This window comes from Limanda limanda, chromosome 2, assembly GCF_963576545.1.
Source record: "Limanda limanda chromosome 2, fLimLim1.1, whole genome shotgun sequence".
NCBI classification, from domain to species: Eukaryota; Metazoa; Chordata; class Actinopteri; order Pleuronectiformes; family Pleuronectidae; genus Limanda; species Limanda limanda.
In genome coordinates this window covers 10,098,315-10,116,176 of record NC_083637.1, presented here as the reverse complement: position 1 = coordinate 10,116,176, position 17,862 = coordinate 10,098,315, and the positions used below count along the sequence as shown (strand labels likewise).

At 41.3% G+C, this 17,862-nt stretch overlaps 2 protein-coding genes across 2 annotated transcripts in view; one reads left to right on the top strand and one right to left on the bottom strand.

Moving 5' to 3' along the window:
- Window positions 1-7,941, bottom strand: part of lrba (LPS-responsive vesicle trafficking, beach and anchor containing) — a 180,744-nt gene extending 172,803 nt beyond the window's left edge. The window contains exon 1 of the mRNA XM_061086902.1: window positions 7,058-7,941. Within this exon, the coding sequence (XP_060942885.1) occupies window positions 7,058-7,255 (198 nt within the window). The 5' untranslated portion in view covers window positions 7,256-7,941. The remainder of the gene's footprint in view (window positions 1-7,057) is intronic.
- A 5,984-nt stretch (window positions 7,942-13,925) lies between these two features.
- rps3a (ribosomal protein S3A) lies at window positions 13,926-17,623 on the top strand. Its single transcript, XM_061091115.1, has 6 exons — window positions 13,926-14,015; window positions 14,636-14,739; window positions 15,431-15,618; window positions 16,732-16,940; window positions 17,115-17,224; window positions 17,452-17,623. The coding sequence occupies exons 1-6, from the start codon at window positions 13,954-13,956 to the stop codon at window positions 17,577-17,579; spliced, it is 801 nt and encodes a 266-aa protein (XP_060947098.1). The 5' UTR covers window positions 13,926-13,953; the 3' UTR covers window positions 17,580-17,623.
- The last annotated feature ends 239 nt before the right edge of the window (window positions 17,624-17,862 follow it).

The window sequence follows — 17,862 nt, the reverse complement described above, 5'->3', positions numbered from 1 at the left end:
AGCTTGTCCGGGTGTCGAGATCATCGGTCTTTGAGATGTCTGCCTAGATTTGTGAGTAAATAAATGTTTTTTCATTAGGGTGAACTAGTCCCAGCTATGCTCTTAATGGTTAGGTATTAGTCCACCAATGAGAAAGGCACGAAAGTGCAGTTTCTCGTCGCCCCTGTGGCCGACTCAGCGTTTCAGTTTAATGATCGCATTGTTGTTCTTTGAGAGTCTCCACCAACACTTCCTGTTCCCAGCTTCCTCCATCATAACCAGTTGCATTCTGTTCGCATGAATGTGTTAGCTGGCACTGTTTATAGAAGACACAATAAGGAAGGAGAGATGGAGGCCGAGTGGTAGATCTCATTATGGCCCTTGCTTCCTGAAACAACACTGCAGCGGGGTGCAGAGGAAAAATGTGGAACAGGTTAATCTTTCACTAAACTGTCAGCTATTTAACCAAGGCAAGAAGCAAACTGGAGGTTGAGTGGATTCTGTGGAGAGATACATTACTACCAAGATACACAGCCACATACAAAAACACAAAAAAACATATAGGTTGCTGTTTTTTCTTCTCAGACGGTTTGTCCCATGGGAAAAACTGGGATTATTAAACCAGTTTAAAAGTAAATATGACTTTTTCTACTGTGTGTTCTTTAGACTAACAAGTTGAAAAGAAACACATCTGGTGGAAAATAGATTATATTCCAATGCAAAGCAATAAGTCGACAAATAAACAGAAAAAACTAAATGAGATAACTGTTTTTTCTGTAGTGGGTGTGACAATTTTGTGACATGGAAAAAAAGCCTGCAGCAACTGAGTGCATACGTCCATATGTCTTATTATAATTTGGAGGTGTTTAAGCACTAAGTTGCCATATAGTTTTTACACTCACAAAATGAATATTCTCTGATAATGACTGTTTGTAATGTTGACTTTTTTTATTGAATTAGCTTAACTTCCTCCCCAGAGATATTTCAGTTTGCTTCAAAGCCCCAAAATACATTAAACACAAGTTCTCTGATGACAATCATCTCTACATTTACCCTGCGTAACACATCACAGGATCTTAAATGACACGTCCTTCAAACATTGATGAATCCGAAGGCCATCTGCCTGTTTTGTCAGCACACAGCAGGTGATGAGGAGGCACGATGGGTAATTTATCTGATCTGCTTCGGGGCGAAATAGTGACACACTAGGCAAGCAAACAGAAAACTGACGTGTCAGTTAATGTAGCACCAGTTACGGCTTATCAACAGTGTTGGATGGTCACACCCGTGTGCTCAAGATGCTCATTGTGTTGATTTCACAACTGGAGCAATGGCCACAAAAATACCTTCTTTTCTTTACGGGAAATGAAAAAAAAGGTTATTTTAGGAAACAACGAGCAACGACGACAGTGAAGTGGGAAAAAAACCTGAATCCCCATCTCAGGACCATAAACAGGGTTGCTTATATAGACAACACGCCTCGAGTGCTTCACGCCGCTTTTAGCCACAGTGGAGAAAAGGTAAAAGGTGTGACGTGCAGTGGGGCTGATGCGACAGATAACAGAGAGAGAAGCAGATACAGGGTTTCATTCATGTGTCAGATTAGAGGGTTCTTTGTCTCTGCCAGAGAGGCCGACGCCGGCCCGCGGAGCGGACCAGGATCGCCCTCGCTCCCCTGGCACTTGTGTTAAGATTGGAAGCAGCTGAAGGGAGAGTTTGTGCGTTTGCTGCATTACTGTCGACAACAAGTGCACATTAGGGCTGGGCTTTACGACAAGCTGCCATCTCGATCCTATGAGTAATAGTTTCAATGCCACTGCGGTGATAAGTAGTTTAATAGGTCACATTTCCAACTGCTACATTTAAATCGATCAAAGCTCAAGAGTATGCTAGAAAGCATTTACAACTTTATTATAAATACCAGCAAATATATAGAACTTATTATTATTACTAAAAAGAATACTTATTATTTGTCAAGAAAATAAGTGTTTTAGAGAAATATGATTTTTAAGGTCTTTGATTATAGCAAAAATGTCTTGAGTAGTTGCTTTTCACATCATCAGTTACCTCAGTTTTTACAAGTTATCTCACAAATAACAGTCGCCAGCCAGAGCTCCTGGTTAGTCACGGAAGAATCTGCCGAAATCCACTATTACCAAAAGTAAAGCAGCAACTAAACTTGCATGGTTCCTTTGTGCGGTGGTGAGTAAATAATCGGTGAGGACGCAGTTTAGAACAAATAATTTCACTTGTGACAGCCTGTCTCACCGGAGGATCCTCAGTGTCAACATCAGAAAAACCGAGGAGAAAGTGGGCTACAACATAAAAATCAAACAGATGCTGTGAATGTTCCGACACACCGAGAAATAACACTGAACAAACAGTGATTTTCACACAAATAGAATTACACAGAGCAACTGACAAGGTGTATTCTTTTATTCTAAATCCACATTGCGTGAAACATTTAAAGTGTCTATGAATGGAGCCGCAAGTACATAAAGGTACTTTGGTGATCCCATAACAAAACATAAACCAGAATAATGCAGGATGCAGCACAGCATGAAGGAAAAGACACTTGAAGACGGAAGGAGACAAGTTACAGTCCCAGAGACACTTTACGCCAATTTACTGGGTCGAGAAACATTTTGTGTTACGCATAATGACATCGTTATCTTGATGTGAAATGACCTCTTGATTTTGGACGTATCCCGCAGCCCTACTTTGCAGTATACACTTAATGGTAAACTAAATGTAGGGAAAACATTGTGTCATCGCTATAACCAGAGACCTTTCTCTTGGTCAATGGTTTACAGAGCTCTGTGATAAAAAGCAGCTCTGCTCTGTGCAGCCGATGACTCCAAATTAAAGCCCATATTTAATTTGAGAGGATAACCGCGGCTCAAACGATAAAATGGAAGCCAGATAATATCAGGCCCCGTCGGCTCTTTCACAGAAACACTGGTATCAGAATAGATTGAGCAAACAGGTCATGCTGCATCAGACTTTTATTGTTTTATAAGGCGATTTACTGCATTGCAAGTTGACACAGAAATAGATCTGAGCTAGGCAGATGAAGGTGGAGCATCTGTTAAGAGTGAGGAAACATTAATTTTTTCATATTTTCATTACAAATATACACGATTATCATAAAGGTCTTAGCACCTTGACCTGTGAACTCTTTCATCAGGTTCTAATAGTCATTGTGCCCTCGGATGTGTCCTAAAACTGGATCATAGGCTTTAAAGACAGAAATATTTGCTTTTTCTTTCACATCTTTTTATCCTATACAAGTTCATGTTCTGTATCAAATCTGCAACTTCTCATTGCCCTGCATTCACTTTTTTCAAAATTGTCTGCCAACCGTTGTCTGTCGACTGACGTAGACGGATAAATCAGTGGTTAGTGTTGTTCCAGACAACACACCTGAGAATTGAAACCCAACTTTGCAGCTCCTTGCAGCTTTCATCATTTGTTTCGGTTGAGAGACCAAGAAAATCCAACCTGCCGCTTCCTGTAGCACTGTGGGTAGCCACTTTCAGCACAGTGCACACACCCACAGCACACACACACACTGGGACTGCAGGCCACGTGCCTTACAAGATCGAGTAAAGTAACTACTGGGGAAAAAAGGTCAAATATTTCCAGAGCTCAAAAGACTTAAGAGCTGACACACCACACTACAGCCCGGGGACCATCGGACAGGACATCTGACAGGTAGCCAGGAATAGGCGTCCAATTGTGGCTCTGGCTACTTTTGTTCACCCGTCTCTGTCTGTGAGGTGCAGGACACATACTGTATAATCAGCTGTAGTGATCCTGTGGGCTGGGTGATGCCTCGTGTCTTATCTCAATGGTTTTGGGGGTTATGTGAATCCGCAGACTAAACAATGAAAGTGACAGAAACCAGCAGAGGTGTGAAGCAGGATGTTTATTCTCAGCAGAATCAAGTAACCCCCGGTGTAAAAGATAGTTTACACGGTTTTAATAGAAAAAGGGTTAGAAGACAAGTTTGATCAATCTTCACAGGACCCAGATAAATTGGATTATATATATTTTATACATTTAACTAAACATTTAGTTACAAATATGTATATCAAATTGTGAAATAGAAGAGCGCTGCCTGCTTTGTGAGATCATGCATGGTTCCCGGACGCTGCACAACTGAACCCATTGCATAAAAGTCACATAACTATCAGTGATTATAAATAATGAAAAATGAAATGTATATAAATGAAATAGTAGTTTTTTATTTATTTATTTTTATTGACACATTACTGCTTTTATGTGTTCAAGCTTCTATTTACTTTTCTTGCTTTGATGTCAAAACACTTTGTAAACTCTATGTAATGTATTGCTTCCAGTCCAATGAGTGTTTTAAACAGACTGTCTTTGTCAATCAAGACAAGTAAGACCTGACAAGCCATGACAAGACAACTAATGTTCCTCAGCAGGTGAATATGAGACTGTGTCTAACTACAGTTCATGTGATTGCGTTTCCTGGATACCAGTTTAAATAAAGTTATTTTAAAGAGGACAACAAAAATAGTTCCATCTACTTAGCTGGATCACTTTACTTTCACTTTCATCTGACACACAAATAGTAGCGGTTGACACGGAGGGAAACCAACAACATAGCATAAGGTACAACTCCAGTGACTACAGACATGAGATGCACTCTTCCTCTCCCTTTAGTAATGTCCTGACTCCAGGCAGAAACAGAGCCACCATAATGAGTTCCTTTCTTCAAAAAAAGCAAATCCTGGTGTTTATAATCCAAGCACATGTGTCACAAATCACAACAAACACTATTTTAGGTCACAATATCCATTTTTTTAGGTTATTGTCTTGAGAAAATGTTGCATTCAACCAAAAGCAGTGCAGGAGTCGTGCAGTGAGCCTGGAGCAAGATGTGCAGCGTGAGACGATGTGAGTTTAATGAAATGCACAGTGTCGTCTCTAAAAGCCCTGAAATGATGCTGACCAAGCAAAACACGGGGTCCCAGGGACCCAACAGAGCTGCTCTCTGATATTTCTGTCCAAACATATGCCGGGTTGTCTCTCCAGCTCATTTGGTGAAATATTAATGACTTTTTTCCAGACCAGAGAAAATACAACAAAACATGCACTAATTGGTGGCCTCCTCTAGCTGTTTTTGGAAAGAGAAAACAATATTTCCTGTTTTTTTCACTTTATTTTCCTAGTTCCTATTTGCAGTGGCAGGTTTCTCCTTCTCTCTCATCAGTAATAACTGACACACAGAACTGGTTTGCAGACACAATTATTCCAACCAATATTTACCTCTAATTAAAATAAAGGATTTTTTTAGGGGTTTATACCAATATTGTTTTCTCTTCGAAACCGATATCAACCTGTATTTATTCAAATTCACAACTGGCAATGATTCCAGGTTCTATTGCAGACATTCATAATGTTGTTTGTTGTATTAAGAAACATGTATTTCCTCACAGAATCAACCTGTCTGTGCCTGTTTGAGGATTAACTCTCTGTGGATCTTAATATTAGTCAAGAGCAGACACTCTATGCAGGACTCACCCCAGGCCAAGAGCAAGTGACCTTGAAACACCAGTTTGAGTCTGATTTTAAAATACTGTATTACTTAAACGTTTGATAGGTAGACCTAATCGGGCCAGACCCCAATATCATGTATACTGGGATATCATATAAGAAGACTTGCCTCAAAATCAAGGACTTCTGTATTTAAGTTAATGATTTCATGAATTTACTGGATTTTGGGAGCTCACCATCCCTGTTGTAAATAGTTTCAGCAGCGTGTGAACTTCTGTACTTTCTTATTAATCAGTCAAAAATGTGATCATAAAACCTAATATTTGTATAAGAACATGAATTGAATTAATCATTTAGCAGCTACAACGACTAAAGGTTATCACGCGAGCTGGATAATAGAATAACTTTGTGTATTGTGGTGTTAAAACTTCATGACATGAAGGGAAGTTTTCACTACAGTTCACTCCAGAGCACTGTGTGGGGGGGGTTGGTGTCATGACTGAGGACACGGAGGACGAGCCTCCCTCTCTGAAAACCACTCCGCTCATTGTGTTGCCACAGTGACAAAGCAGTTCCGCAGGTTTCGCCTTCACCTTCCCTCCCTCCTTCACCTCTCCTCCCTCTCTCTCTCTCTCTCTCCTACCGAGCACGCTCTCTCCTTCACGCTACACTTCCTTGTTACGGGTAGCTCCATTCATTCACATGCAGGTGCAGCAGAATCATGTCATTACTCCAACAGCCGAAGGAGCTAATCGGGGCTTCAGACAGGAGGAAAGCGCTGGGTGAAGAGTTTAAGGGTGAGCAACAGGTAGTAGAGAGATAAGGCATGAACACACACACACACACACACACACTCTCTGTGACTGACCTGGATATGTCACAAAAAGCAACCCACTGTGCTACAGCTTGTGTGCCATGATGATCCCGACACTAGTCATCGTGTCTGATTGAGTTAAACACTAAGCAACAACACGTGTTAACAACACACTACACACAATATGACAATTGAAATAAAGAGAAACATAATATTTAAGTGTTAATAAAGGCAACAGAGAAGACTTCTGAGGAACTGTCCATGCAACTAACCTTTTCTTTTTCTATTTTTAAAAACTTGCCACTTACTAACAATAAATTTGACCCAAAAATGTTTTAATTTAAGTGCACAAATTTCCAAATATACTCAATGTGGATTTGTTCACAGTAATATAAGTAACAGGGAACAAGAAATGACTCGAACGTGCATTTTACTGATTTTAGAATTGTGCACGAATGTTGGACTCATAATTGGGCCCCCTAAGTAAATTGTGCCCCCCCTCCATTCACAAAAACCCTAGCTCCGCCTGTGAAATATTATAACCAAGGGTAATAAGTGTTTATGGGTCATTGCAATGTTTCCCTTCATATTCTCACTCAGGTAGATGATTGTTAAATATAAACCGGTGCTAAAGTAAAGTGCAACTCCAGAGAATAACAATGTCAGCCCCGCATGTTGCTCCACCGGGACAGAGCCGTCTCTCCCAGGCCTAACCCTGAGCTCCCATAATCAGCTTACCAGGTTGAACACGGTCTCCACGATGTCCCGGTTGGAAACTTCCCCAACTTCCACCAGGCCGGCCAGCACGGCGAATTTCATCCTGATCCCCCGGATGGGCACCGCGGGGACGAGCTGCCCGGAGCCCGGTGGTCTCCCGTCCTCGCCATCCCCGGGCGAAGCAGCAGCAGCGACCCCCGCCGCCTCCTCGCTAGCCATGGCTGCGGAAGGACGGACCGGGACAGGTGGCGTTCACAGGTGAGGCACCTGTTCACCTTCCCCCGGCGGTGGTGGTGGTGGAGGTGCAGCCGGCGTCGGGAGGAGAGGGAGAAGCGAGGGGGTTTAAGTCCCCTTCAAGTGGGTGGTGGTCGGTCTACTAAACGCTGCCGTCCCCATCCACAACACCACCGGGGGGAATGGAGCTGGAGAGCGGGCGAGGAGGCACCGCTGCCCGGGTGTTTGTTGGCTCCTCTCCGGGGTGAGCAAGCTCCTCTTCCCCGCTGCGTAACTCGATACCAGGCGCCGCTGGAAGACGGAGGGGACGAGCCGGGGCAGGTAGGAGGGGACGAGCCGGGGCAGGTGAGCCGGAGCTCGGTCTCCGGGGGGACAAGGGGACACGGGGACTTGGACGTGTCTCCGGGTGGAAGTTGACAGGTAGCTGCGCGACACAGAAACTCACCAACTGGAGAGGAGAGTCCAAAAAAAAGAAAGAAGGGGGGGAAGGAGGCGAGTCCCAGTGTAGCGACCTCCCGGGAGAAGTCGATGGAGGACCGGGGTGTGTGTGTGAGCTCGGTGCCTCCCCGGCGAGCTCCGCAGCACTTCGGTGTGAAATGTCAGCGATGAGACCCAGCGGCGCCGCGTTCTCTTCCTGATTCTCCCCCGGCAGCTTCAGCTCGCCACCGCCATGACAGTGAAGCCGTTCAGCCTGCGGAGCATGCGCAGTGCGGAGCTGGCGCTGCTCCGGCTGGAGGGCAGGTGAGACGTTCAGGTGCACGACGCGCACGCACACACACATGCATACACACACACATGCATACACACACACATGCATACACGCACACATGCATACACACACACACACACACACACACACACACACACACACATGCATATACACACACATGCATACACGCACACACACACACGCATACACACACTCACACGTGCACACACGCACACACACACATGCACACGCACCCACACGCACACGCACCCACACACACACACACATACACACACACACACACGTATAGATCTAATCAGGTAGTCACACCAGAGCCGGACTGACCCGTTTCAATGCCCCAGGGGCTGAACATGTGCTCATGGGCCCCTGGTTCTCCTTGGCATTATTCTTGGATTGATTTGCAGATGCTAATTGTTGCTGCTAGTTGTTGCAATTGTATCATTCATTTTTAAGGAGAAAAACTGTTTTAGGCTTTCACCACTAAACTCTCTGGCCTGTCCAATGAAGGCCCAAAATAAATGTATATTCAAAAAGAAGCTTCAGAATATTGTCTTCATGTAATGTTATGTGAGATGTACTGTGTTTGTGGACTATGTTAATGAGTAACTTAATTCTGATATGTCTGGATCCTGATGGCTTGGGCCTGAGACATACATGGACAGTTAACCCCATTAAACTAAGACTTGTACCCGTGGTAGCTAATTTCATGTTAAAAATGATGAACTGTATGAATGTATTCGATAAAAGGAAATAAAAATAAGTAAAAAAAAGGCTTCAGGGCTGCGGCTCACAAGACTAGAGGATATAATCGAATCCCCCCCTTCAGACAATCGCAAAGGGCGTTCCTGACTGGAGATCACCTGACGCTGATTATCTGCCCAACTAATCCTAAAGTGTGGGGGGTTTTACAAAGTAATCTTAATGCTACCGATTGAGTGGGAATCTTCCCCGATCTTGATAATCAGCAGGGAGGTGTCCGGGAAGGGGTCACCAACAGGAAGTTACGTACCTCTACATTTACAACTCACCTCCAGCTCCTGTTTCAAAATGTATAGTTGTATGTTACGCTTTAAAACCTAACACAAGACTCCTCCATGTTTGTCTTTCAGCCGAAGTAAGAAGACACTCCAGTTCAGAGGGTGGTGGTAATGTTCCTACGTTGTTTGCCAACCGCCATTAACAAACGGAAGATGAAGGCGAGGATGACGTTTTCGGACGTTCTGGCCAAATCGTCCAGTGTGTGTGTGTGTTCTGAAGATTATAAGATTAAAAATCGGTTAAATCTGTCATTATGTCTGTTGTCTCCCACGTTGTTAAAATCAGTAATAGAGTTGAAAACCCTCTAGTGTGCAGCAGCCTTTAGAGATGAGAGAGTCGATGCGAAACTCGTGTTGACTGAGCTGTGTTCGGGACCTGACAAAACCTTCACTCCTTCTCACACACTCCCATCACATAAGCCGTTTTCAGACATGACCTCAGGAGAACCCAGGCAGAGAAGTCCGGGGGGGTATCACTCGTAGGATCTCCAGTGCTCTGGGAATGTCTGAAAGCAGGTGTACAGTGACACATTCAGTGAAAACAAAGATCACATATACACCGGCCATTTTCTCTGCACAGTCACATATATGCAAATGCAAAGTCAATATTGCGGTTCAAGTTGAAAGTTGAAGCCATGCTGCGGATTTGCTTTCCCACAGGAAGAATGACAGACAGATGTTTGGTCGTTTATTATTCCAGGTTGGAAAGTTGACTTGCAGTCAGGTGCACGAGATAAAAGTCAGCAAAACCGAACAAAAATAACAACAATACGTACATGGATACAAAAAGTACAGATATGTTCCTAAGATGTCTCCTTTAACATTTTAAACAAAGCACAACCGCACAATATTGGTCAGAATATTATTATAGTTTGTATGCTAACATTTGCAAATTATGCAGGTTTATTGCATGTTACTCTGTTACTGTATTTATGTATATACTTTATTTTATTCTATTTTATTTTATTCTATTTCTTATATATTGTTGTTTTTTATATTGTTGTTTTATGTTCAAAAGTAGTGCACCAATGACACCAAGGCAATTTCCCGTATGTGCAAACATACCTGGCAAATAAAATAATTCTGATTCTGATTCTGATTCTGATTCTTATAACAGGCTGCTCTAAATCGTAAAGGGTTTCAAACTCCCGGTGCAGGAGCTGATCTGTGCAGTCACTTACAGATCTGACCTGGTTCTGAAGGACGTGTCGCTCACAGATAACCATCAGGAAGCTCTGAATGTCCATCACCTCGTCAAACACCTTCACAGTATGTCTCCGCTGGTCTTTCTCCTCTCCTTTTTGTTGCTGTAGTTAAGACACTGAACCTGGTGTGTATTTGACCTCCTATGATACATGGCTACAAACTGTTTGGCAGAACAATAAACCCTTAACCCATTGGAACCCTTACTTTTAAGATATTATATGACTTTATATAAAAGAATCTGAAAAACTATAAATCATGCCACAGATTATACCAACTGCACAAATGCCATAAATAATCAAACATACCTACAGTATAAACCGCCACAGGGAGACTTGTATCAATCATTGCTTTGCGCTGCGACAACACACAGAGCGGGGGGGGGGTTTGACATGTTGAACTTTGTTTCTTCTGAAGCACAAAAGCACATTGACAGACATCATGCAGCCGAGGGAATGAAAACCCAAACATTAAAGCAAAGTGACAGCTCTGCACTGCTTGCCTTTTCAAATCATCTCCAATAACCCGTGACGTGAGATGTAGCCAAGTGGAGGACGGGCACAGGTCGTCCCATGTCGGATATCACATTAGGGGGAGAATCACAATCAAATACAAACGAGAAAGTGATGACGCAATGGATACAGTTCTCTAATAACGCCTGTGTCTTATTTGTCTCGTCCTTTTTCCTCTGCTCACACAGGTGACTTCAGATTTGTCTCTGCGAGGACGGCCCCAGCAGCTACGAGTGTTGTCGTCCCGGAGGCAGCTGGCGTCACCGTTGCCACTGACCTCGCAGTAAACTGTAGCCGAGGCCTCTGGGAGCCCGGGAGTCATGGAAGCCAGCAGCACCACCCGAGAGACGCAGGGGCCCCGTCTCTGATGTAATGACCTGAAATCAGAGGACTCGTTTTCCGCAGCTCAAATGTAGACTCCTCAAAAAATTAGACCTCGATAAGCCTTTGCTGACCTTTAGGATCGAACATTAAACCTGCCTCATTATTTTTTTAACAGGGCTCTGTAGAGATAATGATCTTCTTTTGCTCTCTTCCTGCCGTCCCTTGTTTTAAAGTCTTTCAGTCCTAGCATAAGATTATGATTTCTGCAAATAACCTAGGATATAAAACTACAGTTAAATCATTGAGTGATAGCAAAAAGCTGCATTTTCAGCAGGTGTCTGGCTAAAGCAATAAAGATTAATTTGAAAATACACTGAAATCTGAGAAAAGTGCATTAATGGTGAAGACAGACAACTCCAAACAGACCAAACCTCTAACTTAAGCCATTAATATACCATTGACAAATTTAGTTTATTTGCTGCACTTTCATTTCCTTCTTCAGATAGGAACATACAAGTGTGTTGACTTCACCAACTGTCTAATCAACTGTCATTTAACACCCTGAGGAATAGTAATAAACATGGAATATAACATCCCAGTCTGCCTGCATCATCCGTATGAATACCCCTCACAAACACTGACAACTATGAATAGATTTTACATTTTGAATTTAACACTCTGTTGCCAGTTTATTAGGTACACCCAGCTAAAACTAAAGCAGACTCATAACTGACAGGTATTTATTTTATTATTTTGTCCACCCCACTTTAATCAATGAGGGGACACTTAAATACCATTGCCTCTATAAAATACATTATGATTCTGCATCATTTCAAACGATTGTGACGTTGAATCAACTCTTCTAGACGTCATCAAAGTGGAATTAATTGCAGGGTTGTTGATTTTAAACATTGCTACATTTAGGAAGGGTAAACTGCACCCGTGATTTACCAACAGACAACATTCTCCCCTTTGTTACAGCAACAGAATGGGAGGATAACACACCTTCATGACGTGAACACACCTAGAGACTGGCTCGTCCTGATGGGGGGGGGGTCAAGGATCAAGGATCATGGCACCGTTCCAAGATACTTGTATTAAAAAAAAAAAGCTTTATATGTTTTTCATTTTAAAAATCATGTATATTTCAAAAGAATTCAGAAACAGAGAACAAAGTAATTTTTTGCTTTATCTGTAACATATATACCCCCCAACAGAAGTCCTTAAAACACATATGCACACTTTCTCAAGATACTTTATATAAATATATATAAATAAAAAAATATATAAATACATATCCTTCATATGTTTCTGGCTGGCGTTTGTAATCAAAACCGTTTTTTGCAGAATTATTGACAGGGACGCTTAGTAAGTCCTATTTCCTCCAATCGCTTTTTTGCATCATTCAATAATCGGTCCTGTTTTCTTTTATCTTTATAATATAATATATATATATATCTATATTATAATTTGATTTAATATTATATTATACTATGTATTATGTTGCAATGTGGTCTGCTCAAAAAATATCAAATTATCAATCATTGGCAGACTGAAACATTGACTGCATATATCACCCATACAAACACAAGCAGGCTGCACATGTACACAACCACGTGTAGTATCAAGTAATTTATCATGTTAATAGTTCAATATTTTATATCATGTTTGTTTTTTGTTATTTTAGTTTGGATCAAAATGGATGAACTTCATCAGTCCAATCCATACAATTTGCCAGTACTCAAAATTAAGTTATGTTAATAGATAGATAGATAGATAGATAGATAGATAGATAGATAGATAGATAGATAGATAGATAGATAGATAGATAGATAGATAGATAGATAGATAGATAGATAGATAGATAGATAGATAGATAGATAGATAGATAGATAGATAGATAGATAGATAGATAGATAGATAGATAGATAGATAGATAGATAGATAGATAGATAGATAGATAGAGTACTTTATTCATCCCCGAAGGGAAATTAAGTTGTCATAGCAGCCGGTATATTTGAATACAATAAAATACAATACAGTAGAATAAAATAAAAAATATTGAGGTAGAAAGAATAAAAAACAGAAGCACAAGATAAAATTAAATAAAATAGGTAGATAAGGTGCAGTGGCAATATGATGGTAATATTGCTGATGATATGATGGTAATGTTATTGTTAGACAGTATATAAAAATAGTACAGTATATATAGTATAGTAATTATACCAATATAATAGCAGTATATAGTAATAATGGCAGCAACAGTATATATAATAATAGTAATAGTAATATAATAATAATAATTATAACATGTACACATGTATAAATATGTGTATATAGACTTATGTATACAAAGAATATACAGAGAGTATGATATAATATATGATATATAGTAGAGGTATGAATATAAGTATTTGACTATACAATAGGTAATATAATATACTATGAGTGTAAGAATATGTAGACAGAGTGTGCAAAAGACAATATTATTGTATAAAATGATATATAAAATCAATATGGTTTATATGAACACATATCACATATGATGTAAAGTAAGTGTATATGGAGCGGAGTGTTGTACAGGGTACACAGTGCAAGGAGAAAAGTTATAAGTTATCAAAGCTATACAGTAATAATTAAACGTCACTGTCTTTATTATCTGTGAATAAACTTCTTAGAATATAAAGTATTTAGCTCCATAGAATATAAAGTATTTAGCTCCATAGACCACACAGAAGAAAGATATTAGTTTCCACCAGCAGGGGGAGCCCGAGGGGGCCGCAAAGAAACGCGAGATCTCACTCAAATCTCGGGTTTCTGATGCTTTAACTCTCGCGGGATTTCCTCCTTCTTCCTCTTTCACTCCCTGTAGCCAACATGGCAGTCGGCAAGAATAAGAGGCTGACCAAAGGCGGCAAGAAAGGTGCCAAGAAGAAGATGTAAGTAGCCCATTTACGCTCAGCCACACCGAACATGGTTCTTCCCTTTCACCGGGGCCGCTCGGGTGCGAAAAATGTGAAGGATGAAGCCGATTAGAGGTGGATGATGTCCGGGGGGCCGGTGCTCGGCTCATCGGCGCCGGCCTCAGTGACGCTAGAGCCCCGGTAGCATGCAGGCTAGTTTCACCCTGAAGCGTGAAGTCACGGCTGGGGACGATTTAAACAAACGTGTGTTTAATTTAAATACGTTCGAGTGAGTTGATAAATATGAGATATTTCCCTTGCGTGTGCAAACAGCGACGATATGAGCCAAATGTTAGCATGGCGTTAGCTTAGCTTAGTCGTTAGCATGGCAGTCAAACTAGCCAACAGCAAGCTAACAAATGCTATTAAGATAACCTGGTTGTTTTGACTGATCTCCAGTGAGTTGGTTTGGTAGATTCCAACACCTCCATGCTGGTTCACGCCAGCTGGACTGGTTCCCAAAAGTCGGGGCTTGGTTAACCGGTTTACCCGCTGAAGCCTGCTCACCAGGCGGACTGATCCGTGCTCTCACATGGACGCTGCGGACCTGCTGGTTGTAATGTCCCGTCATGTAACCTGCTCTCCTTCCTCTGCAGCGTGGACCCTTTCTCCAAGAAGGACTGGTACGATGTCAAGGCACCCGCCATGTTCAACATCCGCAACATTGGGAAGACCTTGGTCACCAGGACTCAGGGAACCAGTAAGTATTCATGGTGTTATTTAGTCACATGTGTGATATTGTGTTTCTGGGTTCTGTTCATGGGGCTGCCATTAAGAACGTGTCTATAAAATGGGATGTAAATGAGCAGTAGACATGTGATTATAAGACCATGCTTCCAATATGAATATGTGCTAAATGAGATCAACAGATTATCATTGCCACATTTCCACCCATTCCACTGATCATCATTCAGGGTTCGTACGATCATGGGAAAAAATAATCTCCCAAAAGATTTGTAAAAGTCATGGAAATTTGTTATATTCATATTTTCATGTCGTTCATTTTAGGGATGGGCATAATTAATAGACGATCGATTTAGGCAATTGAATCGAATGCCCATCCCTAGTTCATTTACGCTGAGTTTTAAATAATTCATATGCTTTTAAAGAAATATGCTCAAAATATAGGCAGGCATACTTGAGTTTGTGTCATTTAAGGTATACTGTATGCCTTGGAATTCTCATTGTTAGTTTGAATACTGCATTTTGTCACTTTTTCGTGTATACACCGAGATTTCACAAAATGTTCGGTCATGGAAATTTGGTTTAAAGTTATTGAAAAGTCATGGAAATCCATTGGTCAAAATGTGTATGAACCCTGATCATTACTCCCAGTGCGACAGGTCCACGTCATTTCCCTTTTTTAACTTGTTTCTCTTGCGCTCCTCCAGGAATTGCCTCCGATGGTCTGAAGGGACGTGTGTTCGAGGTGAGTCTCGCTGACCTGCAGAACGACGAGGTGGCCTGCCGCAAGTTCAAGCTCATCACCGAGGATGTTCAGGGCAAGAACTGCCTCACCAACTTCCACGGCATGGACCTGACCCGCGACAAGATGTGCTCCATGGTCAAGAAGTGGCAGGTAATGGTTGTTTTTAAAAAAAGGAACTTGGAATCTTCATGTTTCATTTTAGGTTTGGTGCTGAAGGACTTTGGCTACATTACTAAACCAATATTAACTTAACATTAACTTATCAGTTCTGAAAATCTTGGTTACAGGATGAGAAAAATTGACACGGTTGTATTCCTCAAAAATAGGTTAATAATGAAGCAATCTTTGATTTATTAGGAGAGAATTGGGTTGGCCTATTTTAGGAATAGTTCTTTCACTGGAGCATCAGTGATATGAAGCTTCAGATTCTCAAGACATTTTATGAAACGGCCATTGAACAATCTTCTCTAGGTGCTAAATAAACTCCAGTCAAATAACTGTGGAAAGTTGTTAAAGAGCTTCTGGGTGCAACTAATGGGCCAATTAATAATAATAAATTCAATCGAAGGACATTGATGGGTCATTTTAATTTGTCCGGTCTCTCCTTTCGTTAATGGAGACAATTCAATATAATACACGGTTGGTTATCTAAGTATGAATCATGAGTATTTAAGGGGATTAATCATGATTTGTAGGGTTAACAGTTTTGAAAAAACGAGTTCAAAAGAGCAACAATTCTTATCAAAGTCTGGGAAACATTGTTCAAGAAGATTCATGATTCCCAGGCTTAGTTTGTTTTAACCTCCAAGGCTTGTTGAAAGTGTTATGGTATCTTCATATTTATAAGGAGAGAACTTAATCAAATATGGACAGTAAACACTGTTTCCATGAAAGCTATGTAGAAATAAAGTAGAAGGGTATCCTCTGCTCAGTAATGTTTAAGGTGAATATAGGGGCATTGAAACTTAAACAGTGCAGCAGTGACTAATTTGAGTTTTGAACGCAACTTTCTTATCTTGACAGACCACATTCCTATTTCATTGATTTAAAGGGGAAGGCAAAATTGGCCATAAGGTGATCTTGATTAAAAGCATCATATACACCTCTTTGTTGTTCTGTGGATTTTCTTTTATAGAATATAATTACATGACAACTTGATAAACCCAGTTCAATTGTGATCACGTATTAAGGGCAAAGAAAGAAGTTTGATAAATCTTTTTATCCTGGTTTCTAACTGGTGCTGATGTTCTTCTCTCCACTCAGACTATGATTGAGGCTCATGTCGATGTCAAGACCACCGACGGCTACCTTCTGCGTCTGTTCTGCGTGGGTTTCACAAAGAAGCGCAACAACCAGATCAGGAAGACCTCCTACGCCCAGCACCAGCAGGTCCGTCAGATCCGCAAGAAGATGATGGAAATCATGACCCGTGAGGTCCAGACCAATGACCTGAAGGAAGTCGTCAACAAAATGTAAGTCGTGTACAGTTTCTATGATTTATTATTACTGCATGTTCAAGAAATGTCCGGCAGTGTTGTAATTGATTCAAGATGGCTGCACTCATTTGATTTTGAGCTGTGACTGGAAATGTATGTCTTTGGTTTTGCTGATTTTGGATTAATTTGTTGTATGTTGTCGTATTTCAGGATCCCCGACAGCGTTGGCAAGGACATTGAGAAGGCCTGCCAGTCCATCTACCCTCTACATGACGTCTACGTCCGCAAGGTCAAGATGCTCAAGAAGCCCAAGTTTGAGTGTAAGTGAAACTTATTATTACATATTGTTTCGGTCCCACATGATCACCTGATTACTGCCCATTGAGGTCAGCTGACATTCCCTCTCTTGGGCTCAGTAACCTCAAAACATGTCTGAGGTGAAAGGTCGCTGCTTAATCACCGCAGTATTTCACTTAAACATGTAATTTGTTAATATCCAGTGACTTTTATGGTCGGACTGAGCTAAAAGCCTTGTCTTCTGTTGCAGTGGGTAAACTCATGGAGCTCCATGGCGAGGGTGGTGCCAGCGGTGCAGCAAAGACGACCAGTGACGACACTGGAGCCAAGGTGGAGAGGGCTGACGGCTACGAGCCCCCCATCCAGGAGACCGTCTAATGCAAACAACCTGACAGATTTAATAAAAAATGTAAATGACTAAACTACTGTTTGTGTTTTTAATTGTAGAACTATTACATTTTGTGAATGTGGACAACTATAGCACAGACAGATCAGTAAGTTCAGAAACTGAGGCTGTGTAGTTTAGTTAGGCCCTTTTGAATAGGACCATGAATCCTTTAATGCTGAGTCGTCAACAAACAACTCCACTCCTGCAGTGACAGTTCAAAAACGTTAAACTATGATTAACTGAATATCTTTGGGTTGTGGATGGTTGATACTA

Bases quoted from the DNA above. Each gene is read 5' to 3' on its own strand.
- rps3a (XM_061091115.1), top strand. From the start codon at position 13,954: ATGGCAGTCGGCAAGAATAAGAGGCTGACCAAAGGCGGCAAGAAAGGT. The intron at 16,941-17,114 runs GTAAGTCGTGTA...GTCGTATTTCAG, and splicing joins AAGGAAGTCGTCAACAAAAT to GATCCCCGACAGCGTTGGCA. The intron at 17,225-17,451 runs GTAAGTGAAACT...CTTCTGTTGCAG, and splicing joins CAAGAAGCCCAAGTTTGAGT to TGGGTAAACTCATGGAGCTC.